This window comes from Pristis pectinata, chromosome 27 (genome assembly GCF_009764475.1).
Source record: "Pristis pectinata isolate sPriPec2 chromosome 27, sPriPec2.1.pri, whole genome shotgun sequence".
In the NCBI taxonomy this organism is placed as follows: domain Eukaryota; kingdom Metazoa; phylum Chordata; class Chondrichthyes; order Rhinopristiformes; family Pristidae; genus Pristis; species Pristis pectinata.
In genome coordinates, this window is record NC_067431.1 from 8,481,863 (window position 1) to 8,500,298 (window position 18,436).

The 18,436-nt window shown below is 41.2% G+C and overlaps 1 protein-coding gene across 2 annotated transcripts in view; it reads left to right on the forward strand.

The window, feature by feature from the left end:
• The first annotated feature begins 1,669 nt into the window (after positions 1-1,669).
• Positions 1,670-18,436, forward strand: part of LOC127583739 (V-set and immunoglobulin domain-containing protein 2-like) — a 34,362-nt gene continuing 17,595 nt past the window's right edge. For both annotated transcript variants that reach the window (XM_052040029.1, XM_052040030.1), the window contains exons 1-4: positions 1,670-1,802; positions 13,476-13,639; positions 15,809-16,016; positions 17,157-17,318. In XM_052040029.1, coding sequence (XP_051895989.1) covers positions 1,748-1,802; positions 13,476-13,639; positions 15,809-16,016; positions 17,157-17,318 — 589 coding nt within the window. In that variant the 5' untranslated portion in view covers positions 1,670-1,747. The remainder of the gene's footprint in view (positions 1,803-13,475; positions 13,640-15,808; positions 16,017-17,156; positions 17,319-18,436) is intronic.

Genomic DNA, 18,436 nt, shown 5'->3' on the forward strand with positions numbered 1-18,436 from the left:
TTAGAGATTTTCAGCAGCCGGACCTTGCACACAGCACACACTGTTCATTAACGCTTCATTAACCTTCAACATGACTTTCTCAGTGGAGAATTTCTAGGTCAGGTAATTTTGGTGTTGGATCATTGCCCTGCTCAAAGATCCTAAGGTAATGGGGCCATCTTACACAAGAACATTCAAAGCTCCTCCAGGCTCCATCAGTAGCTAACCCAGTCTCCACTGTCTGAGCTGAGAGCAAGGAAGGCTTTAGATTATCCACTCTGTGTTGCTTTAAGCTCCAAGAAGCTGCTCTGTGCAAACCAGGACCTACTTCTGGGAGTAAGGACTACTAAGGACCACCTCTTGCACTACGATGAACTTGCCTCTGATTGTGTTCTTTTTACACCAATGTCTTGATTTGCACAGTTTTTTTTATTTTTCTTTTACTGTCTTGTATAATTTATGTATAATTTAAGTTCTGTTTGTTGTTTGAATCTACATGCCTGTGGTGCTCTTGCAAGCAAGGTTTTCATTGTAACTTTACCTCACTGTACTGGTGCATGTGACAATAAACTCGACTTGATGACTTGACACGATTAGAGGGAGACAACAAGAACTTACTGGGTTTTGGCACAAAAACATTTGTGAACTATGGAGCCTCCTGTTGTGATACAGAAGCTTCAGTATCCACTTACAAATGACTGGAAAAAAGACAATGTTCCTGAGGAGAAAATCAAAGTGACACTCAACATATGGAGAAGGAGCTTGGCAAGGGGAGAGAGGACAGAAGGGAGTTTCTTGAAGAGAAAGGGGAGAGTGGTCAAAGCAAGACCACTCAAAAGAGGGACTTTCTTCATTTGAGAACATGGGAGAAGAAAAGTGCAGAGAAGGGTCTGAGAAAGTACTGAGGATTGCCACACAAATCTCGTATGCAGTGTTGGGAAGGAGAAAGGGAGGGAGAGGTGACCAGGTCTTTTAAACTGATAATTTGTCATTCACAAGACAAATTGATTTAAAATCAAAAAATACAGAAACTGGAAATCTAAAATAAGACCAGAAGATGCTAGAAATAGCCAGTAGATCAGGCAGCATTTGTAAAAAGGGAAATAGTTAACACTGATGAAGGATCCCCAACCTGAAACATTAACTGTTTCTCTTTCCATAGATGTATCTGACCTGCAGTTTGTCTCCAACCCTTTCTGGTTTTATTTCAGATAATTAGATTACCTCATAGAAGAGAAATGCATGACCTTCCAGTTGGTGAAACGAAACATAACTTGCCCACTAATAATGTAATTACTGAAGGGTTTCACCCCATTCTGGAAAGAAGTTTCGGTCCCACTTACTCCTGTTATTTACAAAGATTAATCATGCCACATAAACAATAGTTCCAGCAGCTTAAACTGTAGCCAGGTTGTGTTTGTTAGTTGCAAGTTATAAATATTTAGTTGCAAGTTATAAAATTTTTTTGGGGGAGGTGGTTGAGATTATTTCAGTCAAGTTTTCTGTGAAAATATATCATTCCTTAAAATAGAAAACTGAGTCTCCAGTCTGAGAGAAAGGTGAATGAGTAACTGGCTTCTCTATTGGTTCCATTTTGTTTGATTACTGTGTTAGTCCCATGAAAACATTGAGTGAAATGTTTGCTCAGGGCCTGGGAGAGATAAAGTCCCTTATCACAAAACGAAACACATCCATACTTTTGCCTCGGACAGCTGTGGAAGGGAAAGGTTTACGAGCGGGTCCACATCAGACCAAACTTACCCTCAGAATGCTGCGGAGACTTACTCTCATCTTTTCTTCGATACTATTCACTCCATATTTCGGTGAGTGGCTATCAGTAACTTGTGATGTTCCCAACAACAAGGTCACAGTGATATTGAGATGAGAAGCAGAGCTAAAGGGGCCACAGATCAGCTGGGCATTTGGTCAGACACTGTCCCATTGGTCAGCATTGGTGTTACATTGCTCTGTGTTGGGCGTCTGGTACACAGACCCATTGGTCCGCATTGGTATTGCATTGTTCTGTGTTGGGCGTTTGGTACACAGACCCATTGGTCAGCATTGGTATTGCATTGTTCTGTGTTGGGCGTTTGGTACACAGACCCATTGGTCAGCATTGGTGTTGCATTGTTCTGTGTTGGGCATTTAGTACACAGACCCATTGGTCAGCATTGGTGTTCCAATGTGCCGTGCTGGGCATTTGGTACGCAATTCCATTGGTCAATGTCAGTGTTACACTGTTCTGTGCTGGCCATTTGGTCAGACACAGTCCCATCAGTCAGTGTTACAGTGTTTGCTTTCTTCTCATCTCTACTTCCGCTGTAAAAGTAAGATATTCTAAAGAAACAATTCAGGGGGAATATTTCAGTGTGCCCGGGGCTGTTTATGTCCATGAATTTTTATTGACGGTAAGCTGGCAGTTGGAGAGTGAGTCAGACAATAGGGTGTGTTTTAATCAGCCAGTGGTTTCGTGTGCTTTACTTTAATCTTTTGGGGAGATTCAGGAAATGAATGTGAGGCAACTGCAAATTTTTTCTAAACTGTTGATTAAGCCTTGTCAATGACTGGAGCACATGAAAGGTTTGGATAATGGCAGTGTCCTGGTTTTCCTGACCTCACTGTTTCACAACAGTAACACCATTATTGCTCCAGAACAGGTGCCAGATATTGCTCAAAATAGACCAGAGTCCTCCCTTCCACTGCTCTTTTTGATTCCAAAGTTATCTCTCAGGAAATCTGCCCTAAATTTGCTGTTTGCTCCCATGAATCTCGATGGTCTTGCTGTACTGGTCCATTTGATTTTACTTCCTTCATCTTATAATGAAGGAGTAAGTTCCCCTCGAAGTCATTGCATTTTGAATGGAACCCACGAGAGAGTTGCCATGGTTACGTCTGCCTCTCTCCGATAGTGAAAGCAGTTGCTCCAATATTTAGTTTTAAATTACTGTCAGAATCTTGTTGATGTGTTAACATGGATTTCATTTTTCAAGTGTACGAGACAAAGAGCATGAGGCATAAATCATACTCATCAGATATTGCATATATTATCCATCTTACACAAATCACATTTCATTTATTTCACAATTGTGTGGACCAAGTTTTAGTCCTGAAGAGTTTAGATTAATGAGAGGAGATCCCTCTGAAGGATGAAATTCTCAAAGGACAAGGAAGAATAGATGTTGGGAAGGTTAGAAATCAGAGCCACAGCTTTGAAATAAGGGGTCAGTCAGATTTCTTTACTATGGCTTGTGAACCTTTGATATTTTCTACTCGAGGGCTGTAAATATTCCATTTTTCATGTATGTTTAAGACAGAAAAATTAGTAGTCTTTATCACTAAAGAATGGGCCAGTCATGATCTCATTGAATGTTGGAGCAGCTGCTTGGTGATAAATGGTTTAGATGCCTTTTATTTCTTGTGTTTCATGAACATGAAGCATGAATAACAAATGCATTGAATAGATTGATCAGCCCCTGTTCTAACGTCAGTCTGATTCCATGTATGCTCATTGATATGACATTAACCTGCCATGGATGTTGCATTTTTCCTTTAGTTAGATAACTACTGGTTTTGCCTCAGGCTTGGATTAACAATGATATCATAATGTCTATTAATACTACATTATCTAGGGTTTAGGTTTAGGGTGAGCCTTGCTGTTAGGGTGTGTGTTGATGAACAGTTGCTAGGGCTAATATTAGACACAATTAATGACATGGAGTCACTACCAGAAACCTTTGTGCTGAACCTATCATTTCAAGTATCCTTCTAGAGGTCTCTAAATGTTCCATCTGATGGGCATTGTGCCTTATGTTCAACGGTCAGGAAACCCAGGTTCAGTTGCTAGCCTCCATATTAAGAGTGCCAGAAAACAAACCTGAATCCCTCTAACCTAGTCAAGATTCCCTTATGGAATGTCACTGAATGTGATCCCTGGGAATAGTGACAAACACAGGGAAACATTGTGAGGTGTCAAGGATATGCAGTTGTTGTTCTCTCAGAACCTTCTTATCCTCACCCCAAGCGATAGTGAATTCAGAACCCCAACATCAGCACCTTGCATGATGCACTGTAATTGCTTGGAGCAACCAAAAACATAGAGGTTTACAAGAAGAAAAAAGTGCACAAATTTTAAATTTGAAAACTAGCAAACCAACTAATGTATTACACCACTGTCAAAAAGAGGACAATAAAACTGAAAGGTCTGCACTTGAAGCTACTTGGAACATTTTAACAGTAGTTTGATGGAGCTGTCATTGACACATGTTACAATAAAGTTGTGGGGGAAAATCTGAGGAAGTTCACCCCCTTAGTTATTTTCTTTGCAGCAGAACTTTACTTGATCAGGTCAGGTCTTGGGACTGTCCACGTGCTCAGATATTTTGTGTGACTTTACTCTGTACTGTTATTGTTTTTACCTGTACTACCTCAATGCACTCTGTACTAACTCAATGTAACTGCACTGTGTAATGAATTAACCTGTATGATCAGTAGACAAGACAAGTTTTTCACTATACCTCAGTACAAGTGACAATAATAAACCAATACCAATACCAATACCATTGACAATGCCTTGACCAGGGTGTAAGAAGGGGGGTGTATAGGCTGTTAGCACAACTTAACTCTGTTCAAAATTGCTCATCAGGACAATGGGTGCCTGCACAATGTCTGTGGAACTGCATCTGCAGAAAAACCCAGGAGAAGAGAGAAAGAGAACAGAATGCAATAATGATGAAACAACAAGATTCTCTGTTTTATGCAAGATGTACCAAGTAGAGAAAACTCTAGGGCAAGGTCATTGCACAAAGTAAATTCATTTGGAGATCTTGAAACAGAAAAGTGAGGAGGGCAGGATAACTGTGAAACTCCCTGCTGTATCAGTCCAGGCACAGTAATTTCAGGTGTTTGTTGACTGATACTTCTTTAATCTGTATGCTTACTCATCCCAGCTTTATTAAAGGTCAAAGACCTGAAATAATAACTGTTTTGCCTGAGTTTTGCCTATTTTACAGTCTGCCCGTGCCAAATCAAGTCCCCCAAAATGATTGTGGACTTGACTTCAAACAAGTGGACAATAGCTTGAGCAGGGAGTCCACCCAAAAATTGGGACCTGTGGGAGTCCCAGTGGAGTGTTCCCAATTTATTGCAGCTGTCAACACTCTGCTACGCAGCACTCAGAGATGGGGAATCAGTCCTTAAAGGTATAATCTGTTCCTCACCATTTCAGCAGCAACATCGAGAATAGAGAGGCAGAAGGTGAGACAGCATCAGGGTTCTCTGAGAAAGACGTTGAATAAGATGCTCAAGTGGAGGGAGAAACCAATCACAAAATCACAACAGTGCTAGATATGTCGAGGTAAATTCACCAGTGCAATTTCACACACACACACACACAAACGCACACACACAAACACACACACACACACACACACACACACACACACACACACACACACACACACACACACACACACACACACACACACACATACTTATACACGTATTTCTTTACCTACTACTCTGCTCCATAGATAGTCGGTCTTCACAGCGTCCTACCTATAACTGAATCTTGGAAGCTCATAATATGAAAGGTTTGTATCCTCGACGGATGCTGAAATTGCCAGGAGTATGAGCGAGGCCACCCGTAAGGGGGGAGTCTGTCTCCTGTGCACCATTTCACCAGGTTCAAAGAGAGGGTCCTCCTTCTCATAGGGAGAGGATGGCTGTAGCACCAACTAACTGAGTTCCTCAGTCATTAAATCCTACAAGACGTGCTCTTTGCTACATTGAGGAGAGTCTGAGCACTTTCGAATGTGTGTGAATGTCTCCTGTGAGTTTTGGAGCTGCCTTGCGAAGTGTCCAGATGTAAGCATTCATTTTCTGGATCTGGGAGCTCCATTTTATCTTGGGGAGACTCCAACAGCACAATACTGATGTCATTTGGTATGTACAGCTTTGGTAAAATGTGGGATAGGGTCTGTGGGTTTTGACTGGAAGTGCCCAGTCCAATTCCCAATTGGTGCATTTCCCCAGTAAACAATCACTAATATGGCTTACTTTGGGTTACATCAATTTTGGATCACGTAACATTGCATTTCATATTCCAGTCCCTAGGCATTTCTCCCTTTACAGATGCTGCCTGCTGAGTATTTCCAACATTTTCATTTTTATTACATTTTCAAACACATGAAGAAACACATGCTGTCAGGAAGCCTTTAACTTCCCACTTTCTCACAATAATATTCAGAAATGTGTGATATTCTGTTTTTGTAAATGTTTTCCTGCTCTTTTGTTGCTGCTGCCTTTGTATAGGCTGTGGTTCATGGATGGAGTTGGAGACACCCGTTCAAAGAGCGACCATGGGTGAGCAGGGATGGTATCAGGAGGCTGGTTTGCGATAGTGAATATTTGAGTGAGTGGCATGCTTTTGAACATACATTTTTCAAAGAGAACCAGTGTGACTTGGAAAATCTTTGAGACTGAACATGGCCAAAATTCACTGAAGCTAATTTCCTTTACAACCATAGTCACTGCAGAAAAGTAGTTAATCAAATATGAAGTTAGATTGATCATAGAGTAGGTTTATATAGGTTGGCACAACATCATAGGCCAAAGGGTCCATACTGTGCTGTACTGTTCTATGTTCTATGAATTCTTAGTCTTTAAGGAGTGATTTCCTATTCTCTTGTATTGATCCACTCTCTCTGATTCTGAATTAAACTACCTCAGCCCAGGGAATCCGGGATCTTACTGTGCTGACCCAGGAACAGAGCCTGAAACTATTAATTGTTTATCTGAACACCAAAGAGCATGGTTAACTAAAACCCTGAAGTTTGGAAATATCATTGCTTAACCAGAACTGCTATAAATAATTCTCATATAAACTTTGCCTGGCAGAACTGGGGCACATCCTGCTGTGGAGAGCAGAACATGTTCATTTCAGCTCTAAAATGACACAACTCTTAAGTCAGTTTGCAGCAAAACTTAATCAGAGGGCCATATCTAAACATTGTGAAACAATTCCAGCAGGAATCTGACTGCTCTGTCGGTGAAAGTAACACTCTGCATGTCACTGATGCTCAGCCATGGTGTTGAGTAAATTGCACGTGACACTACAAGTTACACTGGGAGTTGCTGACCATGACAAAGAGGTGGAGTTTGACCAAGTATGGCATCAGGGAGTCCCATTAAATCTCAAGCTGTTGGGAATCATCGGAAATTTCTTCTGGAGACACTGGCAGGGGGGAAGATAGTTGTGGCGGTAGGAGGCAAGTTGTCTCAGCCCAGTGTTCCTGCAACAGTTCTTCAGGGACAGAGTCCCAGGCTTAGCCATCTTCAGATGCTTCATCAATGATCTTCCATCCAGTATAATAGAGATGGGGAAATTTTCCTGGTTATTTCACAGTAGTCAGTTTCATTTGAAAGTCTTGAGGTAATGAATCAGCTTTGTGTCTCTGCAGTCACACCAAAACAACATCCCTTGCTGTTTATCCCTTGCAAGTGCCATCTCCAACAAGACAGAAGCTATCGCCTCACTATTGCCAAGTGTCACATCATCAGCATCCTGGGGACTCCCCATTGACCAGAAACTTAATTGGATCAGGTATATAAACACTGAGGTTGCAAGTGCAGTTCAGAGACTGGATATTCTGCAGCAAGCAGTTCACCTCATGATTCCCAAGGTCTCTTAACTATCCATTGGACACAAGTCAAAAACATGACTTGTTGTTCTCCACTGCCTGGATGAGTGAAGATCTAGCGTCACTCAAAGAAATTACAACAGTTTAGGCCAAGCAGGCTGAATGATATGCTCTGCATCTACAACATGCATTCACTCACTTCTCATGTGGTACAACATGGGTGCAGTGTGTATAATCTACAAGATATGCTGGAAGGTCCATGGTCTCCAAGGTCTTTTCATGACACCTCCCAAATCCCCAACCTCTATGGTCTAGGAGGATGAGAACAGAGGTGTGAGGTACATCACCATCCCCAACTTCTTCTCCAAGTTACACGCTATTGTGACCTGGAAGTATATTGCCATTCCTTCACTTGAGCGACAGCCACAGTTCAAGAAGGTGGCTCCCCATCACCTTAAGGCCATATGCATAAATAAACCAAGAAAAAATTCAATGCGATGATTGTCCTTGTTCCATTCTTCGAATTGTGGCTCTTCTTTGCCTGAAAGTACTGAACCATACTGGTAGGATTTGGCCAGGGAGATCAACAGCTAATGCTGGCAGATGCAAAGGGAGTTGAGAGGAACCATAAATTAAAGAAGTTGCTGGAAATACTCAGCCCCTCCTGCAGTATTTGTGAAGAGAAATAGAGTTAATGTTTCAGCTTGATGACTTTATGTCATTTCTGACCTGCTGAGTATTTATGGTACCTTCTGTTTTTATTTTGGATTTCCAGCATCTGCAGCATTTTTCATATGATGGGAATTGTATTTGCAGTCAATCTATTTCCCATGTCCAATATACACTTCCTACAGGTCTCACAAGGCAGTCACCAGGAATGTGAATCATTTCATTGGCTTTGCTGATGGTTTCTTTGTCATATGGCTTAGCTCAGGAATTCTCCTGACCTGCATCACTTAGATTGACATGAAGTTACTTTTCGTGATGCACAACCTCAGCAATACTTCTCATGGTTGGTGTTGGTGCTGCTGTGATACCCTTGATATAAAGAACAGAAGGTATTGCAAAGATTCTCACCATCTGGGCCATGCCATCTTCTCACAGCTACCATCGGGCAGGAGGTAAAGAAGCCTGATGTCCCACACCACCAGCTTCAACCATTTGGTTCTTGAACCAACCTGCACAACCCTCATCACTACCTCAGTATAGCAACACTATGACCACCTTGACCACTTTGCACTACAATGGGCTTTGTTTTTTTTTGTTCTAATTGTGTTCTTTCTTGTATAATTTTTGTATAATTTATGTTTTTCTTGCAAATGCTGCTTACATGATGCTATGTGCCTGTAATGCTGCTGCAAGTAAGTTTTTCATTGCACCTGTGCATACATGTACTTGTGCATGTGACAATAAACTCGACTTTGACTTTGACTTTCACACTCAGCAGATCAGTCAGCATCTGTGGAAAGAGAGTTAATATCAGATTGGAACCCTTTGTCATTGATCCGAAACATTCACTCTATTTCTCTTGCAGATGCTGCCTGACCTGCTGAGCATTTCCTGCATTTTCTGTTTTTATTTTAGATTTCCAGCATCTATAATTCGTTGACTTTCATTCGCAATGATTCCAATTGTCTGGTGATACCCACTTTGGTATTGAAGTTTACTTGTGTTGGCGGTGCTAGTCACACCTGTGTTTGTATTGTTACTATGCAACATATAACTATTACTTAAAGTGTCTTTAACTGAGTGGTTAAACTTTTGACTGAACTATGGGGAGGACAAATTAAGTTTTCAGGAAATGGTATTTTATGAAACTTGATTGAGGTTTGCTAAATTGATAAGTTGGTAAATTGGTTCATTATTGTCACATGTACTGAGGTACAGTGAAAAACTGTTTTGCTTGCCATCCATACAGATCATTTCATCATATCAGTACTCTGAGGTAGTACAAGGGAAAAAGCAATAACAGAATGCAGAATAAAGTGTTACAGTACAGAGAAAGTGCAGTGCAGGCAGACAATAAGGTGCAAGGCCATAACGAGGTAGATTGTGAGGTCAGGAGCCCATCTTATCGTACAATAGACCGTTCAACAGCAGGATAGAAGCTGTCCTTGAGCATGGTCGTACGTGCTTTCAGGCTTTTGTATCCTCTACCCAATGGGAGGAGTGAGAAGATAGAATGTCCAGGGTGGGTCTTTGGTTATATTGGCTGCTTTACCGAGGCAGTGAGAAGTGTAGACAGAGTCCATGGAGGGGAGTCTGGTTTTTGCGATGTGCTGAGCTGTGTCCACAACTCTCTGCAGTTTCTTGCAGGCTCAGGCAGAGAAGTCGCCAGACCAAGCCACGATGCTTGGGTTTCCAAGACTTTGCTGGCGGCTGTGTTTGTGAACAGAGAAAGGAACATGGGTAATGACTAACAGGCTGTTGGGATCGGTTTTGGAACACATCACATGCTTCTGCTGTATAAACATGGCTTTATGTACATACTTATCAGTAAGGTGAGCTCACAATGTACTCCTGAATGTCATTTGAAATGATTGTAAGGAAGTGAACTCACAACAATGAATGAGTGACACACAGTATATTTGTTGGCTGAGAAAAATTGGAAAAGCTGAGGGGATTGAACAATGCAACAAACTTAGAGCAAAATTCATCATCACCTTATCCCAAAGATTATAGCCACAATCAGATTGGTCACATTTCTCTGAGGAATTTGATACTATCAATTCTTCATGATTAATTTCATCATATTTATTGCTACATAAATTTATAGATTAACTGATCCAAAAATAAGACCACATTCAAAGTTCTAAAATCACAGAAAGATCTGCACAAAGCCTCAAAATCCTTGCGGAGCCTTTCCATGACATTATATCTATTAGATTATCAAACTCCATGTATACAAACAACTTGGTAATTAATTAGCTCTGTAATGTGTTAGAGACACCTTGGAGGTTACAGGACAAAGCAAATGCTGTTAAAAAATACCTGCTGGAGGAACTCAGTGGGATGAGGAGCATCTGTGGGGGGGGGGGGGGGGGAAGGAAATGATGACATTTAGTGTTGAGACCCTGCTTCAGGACTGAGGATGGAGAAGGGAGATAGTCAGTATGAAGCAGAGAGGCAGGAGGGGGTGAGATAGAGACCAGCCGGTGACTGGTGAACCGAGGAACGGTGATGGGCAGGTGGGGGAGGGAGAGGGGTGGAGTTGGGAGACAGAGGTTGGTGAGTGATAGGTGGAAGCAGATAAAGAAGGATAATAAGGGAATTGGAACCAAGTGGGGGGAGGAGAAGGTACAGCTCCCATCTCCCACCTAGCTCCATCTCCCTTCATTTGCTTTCTCACCCTTCCTTCTCTGTTTCCACTCACCTGCCTCTGTCTCCCAACTCCACCCCTCACCCTTCCCCACCTGGCTCCATCTGCCCATCATCCTTCACCCCTCCTTAGTCCACCAATCATCTCCTGGCCCCTGCTTCAACCCTCCCCCTCTCCTCTTTATGCTGTCAGTCTTTCCTCTCCACTCCCAGTCCTGATGTGAGACATTGACAAATCCTTTCCTCCCACAGTTGCTGCTCGACCTGTTGAATTCCTCCATCGTATTGTTTGTACCTGGCTTTTCAAAAATTTGTTAACCTGAATGTTCCCATCAACCACTTGCCTGGTTAAATAAAATCACCCTTATCTGGATGTGATATTATCTGGAAGAGTTGGAATTCTGTAAGGTTGTAATCAAGGACCACAGTGGTTCAAGAGACTCCCTGTCACCAAACAACTAGGAATGGGCAGGAAATATGGAGCATAGTGCACAGTGTGAGAAGAAACAGAAAACATTTACTAAAGGGCTTTCTTCATCTGATCTTGCAAATTCATGATATAAAAACCCAATGAAGGTGCAACTGCACCCTACTAACTCCTATCAAATAAATTTAAATGGGGATGTTTTTATCAATTTTCCTCTCACAGGACAATGCTTCACCACTTCTGAATGTTTTTTGAAGGATAGATATCTCTCTTTTCTTCCATGAAAACTGAGTACAAATTCATAAGCTCAGCTGAGCATTCATTGCTGAGGAACGGAATGCTGGTTGGCACTGGAAGATTGAAAGCATAACAGTGGATCCTTGCACTTGGCAAATTACTGTGATGTGGTGATTAAAACACCAAAAACAACTAGTTTCTGCTTCACAAGATCATAAAAAAACAGAAACAGGAGTAGAACCAGAAACACTCCGCACTTTGTGATGACTTTATCATTCATGGATGATCTTTTTTCAACACCACTTTCCTGCAATATCCCTTGATTTCCTTAACACATAAAAATCTATTAATTCTGATTGTGCTACACAACTGAGCCTTCACAACCCTCTTGGGTGGAGGATTTCAAAGGTTCACCACATTCCTGGCGAAGAAACTTTTTTTCATGTCTGTCCTGAATGACCAATTCCTTATTTTGAACCTGTGACTCCTGGATCCTCAGTCAAGGGAAACATTAGCTCTGCATCTGCCCTGTCAAGCCACAAGATAAATATATACGTTTCAGTGAGGTTGCTTCTCAGTCATCTAAACTCTAGGCAGTATCAGCCCAAGGTGCTTCATCACTCCATATATAACACGCCCACCAACACAAGAATCAATCTAGAGAACCTTCGCTTCACTCCTCTACCCTGACTTAGATAGGGAGATCAGATCTGTTCACAGAAATCCAGATATGGTCTCACTACATTAAGACATCTCTATACTTGTAGTCATTTTTTAAGCATTTTATTTACAGCGTGGTAACGGGCCCTTCTGGCCCAACGAGTCTGCGCCACCCATTTAAACCCAAATTAACCTACCCATACGTCTTTGGAATGTGGGAGGAAACCAGAGCACCCGGAGAAAACCCACGCAGACACGAGAGAACGTACAAACTCCTTACAGACAACGACGGGAATCGAACCCCGATCGCTGGCGCTGTAATAGCGTCGCGCTAACCGCTACGCTACCGTGTTGCTGTAAAGTCCAACACATGGTTTGCCTTCCTAGTTGCTTGCTGACCTGCATGCTCAACGAGAGCAGGTCCTTCTCAATATCATTGGTCCATCTAACTGTGTGATAGCTGGTACTAGAGCATCTCGTAATTAAATAGATTAATATGTGTTTGCCTGATTCCTGGTAACTATCTTTGAATAAGGGGTGTAGGTCTGCCTGACTAATGCCATTAATTGTTCACTGTCAGTGAGTGAAGAGGATGTAGGTAACCTTATGCTGGCAGTCAGTCAATGTCCCTCATTTATACAATGAATCCCAACACGGTGACAGCTCTTAACAAAGATCATGGGTAAGTTGCTGCACTATGCTATGAAGTTTCATCATCTTGACCACTGATTTCTGTTGAAGATGACCATCTGCAGCATTTAATAAGACAGTTCAAAACTATCTCAAGCGAGCTGGAATGTGTAATAAATGGTAAGTGGTGCATCTAGCAGAGCCATTATCTCACAGCTCCAGTAACCCAGGTTTAATTCTGACCTCCAGTGTTGTCTGTGTGGAGTTGGCATGCCCTCCCTGTGACTAGGTGGGTTTCCCCAATGCTGCAGCTTCCACCCACATCCCAAGGACGTGTGGATTGCTAGGTTAATTACCCCTAGTGTGTAGGTCAGTGGTAGAATCTGGGGGGAGTGGGAAGATTAGGTTACGGGGAAAATCAGTGTGCGAATCGGATCACTTGGTGAGCTAGCATGGACTCGATGAGCCAAATGGTCTCCTTCTATGTCATATGGAAATTGGAAATATGAAGACCGAGTTCCAAAAAAAGATTTATTTATAAAAGGAACAGTCCTGTGGAAATAAATTTCTCAAATATACTTTTCCAGATGCAGTACAATCAATATATGTCACAACAAGTCAGCCGTATGTGACAGTAAACATCGGCAACAATGCTACCCTTGACTGCAGTTACAAAACGCGTGTTGGTGACCAGTTCTCCCTTGAATGGCGATTTACACCAGGCCCAAATGAAAATGTACCAGCAGAGAAGGTAAGATTTAGTTCTGTCCTATTTCTCTACATCTTAATACATCTCCTGCGCACAACCATCCACCACACTACAGGGAAAAATAGAATACTATGTCGTACCATCTCTCAAACCTAACTATCCAATTGATAGTGCTCTCACATCAGCAACAGAATACGTAGCCCCACTCCACTCTGGATTGGTGGACTTTAGTTATGGCGAGAGATTGGATTGGCTGGGCTTATATTCCTCGGAGTGAAGGAGGCTCAGGTGTGATCTGATAAAAGCATATAAGATTATGAGGAGGAATAGATAGGGTATAGAGTTATAATCTTTTTCTCATGGTAGGGGTATTCAAAACAAAAAAAAAAGGCATAGGTTTTAGGTTAGAGGAAGAAGTCTTGAAGGGGGAAAACTTTTACACAAGGAGTGGCCGATATTTGGAATGATCTGTCAGAGGAGGTGGTGAAATTAGATATAAATATTATATTTAAGAGGCATTTAGACAGACACTTAAGGCACAGAAGGATCTAGAACTAATGTGGTAAAATGGGATCAGTGTAAATGGGAAAAAGGTCAAAAATCCCATTTCTGTGCTGTGTGACTTTATAACTCCATGACACTCCAACACAGCTCTGGAGACTTGGGCATAAAATCTTGGCTGTGGCGTCACAGTTGTCTTGTAGATGAGATGTTAAATCAAAATGGAAGTAAAAGATCTCATGGCATTGGGCTGGATTTATGAGGAAAGGTCAGTGATGCCCTATATAGCAATCCCTAAAGATGCAGTCAGCTGTCTGGGAGATCTTCACAAATACAAGCCGCTGATGATAGAATCTTACATTGAGTTTGTAAGTGCTGTAGTTCAAAGTGAACCTAGGGACTTAACTAAACAAAGGAAACTATGAAAGCATGAAAGGAGAATTGGCTATGTATGATTGAGAGAATACATTGGAAGTTACAGCAGTAGACAGGCAAAGCTCAACACTTAAGGAAATAACGCATAAGTTGCAAATAATATATCCTTTAGGACATAAAAACCCACAATGAAAAGTGATTCATCCATCACTGAAAAGAGAAATTGAAGTTAGCATTAAATCTAAGGAGAAGGCTGATAAAGTTGCCCGAAATAGTGGTGAGTTTGAGGATTGGGACCATCTTGGAACTCAGCAAAGGAGGACCAAGGGACTGATAGAGAAAGGCAGGATAGGATATGCAAGTAGACTGGGGAGAAGCATAAAAATAGATTTTGAGAACTTTTATACGTACATTAAAATGAAATAAATAATTGGTTATTGATTTATTATTGTCACATTACCCAGGTACAGTGAAAAACTTTGTTTTGCATGTCATCTATACAGATCATTTCATTACGTCAGTGCATTCAAGTAGTACAAAGGGAAAAGCAATAACAGAATGCAGAATATAGTGTTACAGTTACAGAGAGAATGCAGTGCAGGCAGACAAAGTGTAAGGTCATGACGAAGTAGATTGTGAGGTCAAGAGTCCATCTTATCCTACCGGAGGTCCATTCAATAGTCTTATAGCAAGGGCACATATGGGTCCCTTACGGACAGAGACAGAACAACATGGAGACACAAGAGCCTGCAGCTGCTGGAATCTGGAGCAAAATATAAATTGCTAGAGGAACTCAGCGGGTCAAGCAGTATCTGCGGATGCCTGATGCAGTGTCTCAACCTGAAACGTCGGTCATCCCTTTGTCTCCACAGATACTGCTTGACCCAATGATTTCCTCCAGCAGTATGTTTTTTGCTGCAGGAGAATTTATGATGAGCAACAAGAAAATAGCAGAGGAATTAAACAATTAGTAGTGTGAGGTAAGGTGGAAAAACTACTTTTTTTGTTGCTTTTTAACTGCTGCATCCCATTTGTCTTTGCAGAGGAATATATTAGAGAATCAAGGATTCAGTGAGAATGAGATATAGAAGGACTTAGCTATTAATTTATATAAGTGCAGCTACAAGTGAAGTGCTGGCAGTTGTACGTTGTAATCCATACAGAGGGAAAGGATTAATAAGTGGAAAACAACTGGCTTCTAAGTATCTGTATTGAATCAGAGGCCTTTGAGAGATTTATGGTCTCACAAGAGCAATGGTCAAACTTAAGGAATCAAGGTCAATACTGTTAATTTATTTTAACAAATGATTTTTTAACATCATTTTATCTGCTTAGATTCTTTACTATACTGATGGAACAGCGTATAAACTTGGCCCTCAAGCCAATAGAATCAAACTGGTTGATCAGGAACCGACTAAGGGAGATGCTTCTATTATAATTTTAAACACCAAGTCATCAGACACTGGCAGGTATTCCTGTGACATCAACAATCCTCCTGACTTTACTGGACCCACTGAGGCATTTGTCAATTTAATAGTGCAAGGTAAGGAGGAGAAACTATTTTCTTCATGTTGGTTTGAAACTAATGCACTCCATGTCAGAGCTACTTAAACACAGAAGATGTGCCTTTATATTTTTATAATAATGCACAGATAATTCAAAAAAAGTCATCATTCCACCAAAATGACTGTTAAAACTAAAAAGCAGATACAAAAGGTCTAATGGTGAATGAAAGATTCTTTCCCACATAAATGATTCATTCATTGTTGGATTTTCTTACCATTATAAATACTGCATATATTTGTGCCTAATTCAAATAAAAAATCCACGAAGAGAGATTACAGAGAATCCTTCTTAAACTTGGCTGTCTTCAGAAATCTGTTACTCTTCTACTACATGATGACATGCACGTCATGATCCTAGTCAACAAGTTCATCACCGGCCAAGTTCTAATGCAGACTACAGTTAAGCAGGCTTTGCCATTGCATCAACTCTCTTTTCAATCTTCCTTGCTCCAATACCTCAAGTCCAGCATGCATTCCACTGGAGTGGAGTTAATTAAGATAGTAATGGCCGGGAGGACTTGGTGTCACTGTCTGTATAATCTACAGATAGATTCCTGCTCCCAGTCATTTCCCTGTAATACGGCCAGAGTCCTCAGAGCTTGCTGGGCCTTTCTGTCTCTCTGATCCGCACTTGATTCAAAAGACTGAGGGGCAAAGTTCCAATTATGTCAACATTCTCATGGTTACTAATTGGCTACAAGAGTTTGGAGAGTGACCAGAAAAAGATGCAGGTTATTACTGGATTGTTAATTACTGAGAGTAAAGGCCATTCTCCTATGCTTCAATGAAAGGAGAATCATCTGCACTATGCACACAGACTATGCCGTTATACTGCATTTCATCCCCTTTGGAATGCAGTATAATGGCATATTCTGTGTGCATAGTGCAGATAATTAATGGCCATTAAATAACAGTAGAAAATAAAGGTGTAACTGGGATGGGAACACAAAGAGAATTGATGGTATAACATAGTTTTCTAGTGTCTTGCATCCTTTGAATCTGTGTTTCTCCAGGCTCATTAATCTTGCTTACAATAATTGCTGCTGAAGTTCATTATTAGGTCCAGCAATATACTTTGTTAGCGATACTGATGTGTGTCATTTCTTTCCATTTGGCAGTACCACCATCGATTCCAAAGTGCAAAGTGATTGGAAAACCGTACATCGGAAACAACATTACATTGTCCTGCATCTCAACAGTGGGTCGCCCGACACCCATGTACAAATGGTCAGAGGTCCGCTCTGCCACTGCGACATCTTCACCAAGAATCATGGTAAAAGGTATCCTAGGTGGTACTTCTCTCTGAGCATTTACGGACAATCCCAACGCATTTTAAGTTAATCAAAGTTGCAAGTGCAGAAGTGTGTCTAGCAGGTCTGTAGTTCCCTGCATCTACTTTGCAACCCTTTTTGAACTGAGGCAGAAGAGTCCCAAGAAACTGCAGATGCTGGAATCAGGAGCAAAAACAAATCACTGGAGGAACTCTATGGGTCGTACAGAATCTGTGGAGGAAAAGAAATTGACAATTCCTTCCCCCCACAGTTGCTGCTTGACCCACTGAGTTCCTCCAGTAGTTTGTTTTGAATTTAGGCATACTATTGATAACTGAGTAACACACAGTGAATTTCCCATAATGGTTGTAGGTGCCTCACTGATTACCTTTCAGTGTCTCCCACCTATCTGAGACAAATAGTCATTTCTTCCTGTCATAGTTTTGTTCAGTTTTCTTTTTCTATTAGTATAAATGAGCTTGCTGGGCACATCCCACAGCCTTGCTATCAGCAACACATCACATAAAGAATCATTATCTAATACCAATGACTGCATTAACTCATTTGGTCTCACCCTATCAGAGATATTCCTTTTCAGCACTCATTTCTCTCCAACTTCCTTTGCTACTAAAAATTAAATTGCTTTTTCTCCTTCTCTGAAATGTTGACTGTTTCTCTTTCCATAGATGCTGCCTGACCTGCTGAGTGTTTCCAGAATTTTCTGGTTTTATTTCAGATTTCCTGCACCTGCAATTTTTGATTTTCACACAAAAAGACAATATACTGTTCAAGGAGAATAAAACCCTGCCTGCCTTGGGTGGCACAATGGCACAGCTCATTGAGCCACTGTCTCACAATGCCTGAGAACTGGGTTCAAACCTGACCTTGGGTGTTTGTGTGGAGTTTACACTTCTCCTTGTGACTGTGTGGGTTTCCTTCCACATCCCAAAAACGTGAGTGTCAGTAGGTTCTTTCTTTCTTTTTCAATCTTTTTATTGAATTTCAAATTAATTCAAATTAATATACATAACATTAATGATTATACATATGACGCGAAGAGATCGGGATAACAATAATGACAGCTAATATTTATACTCACAAGGAGTAAAATATATAATCTGGACCTC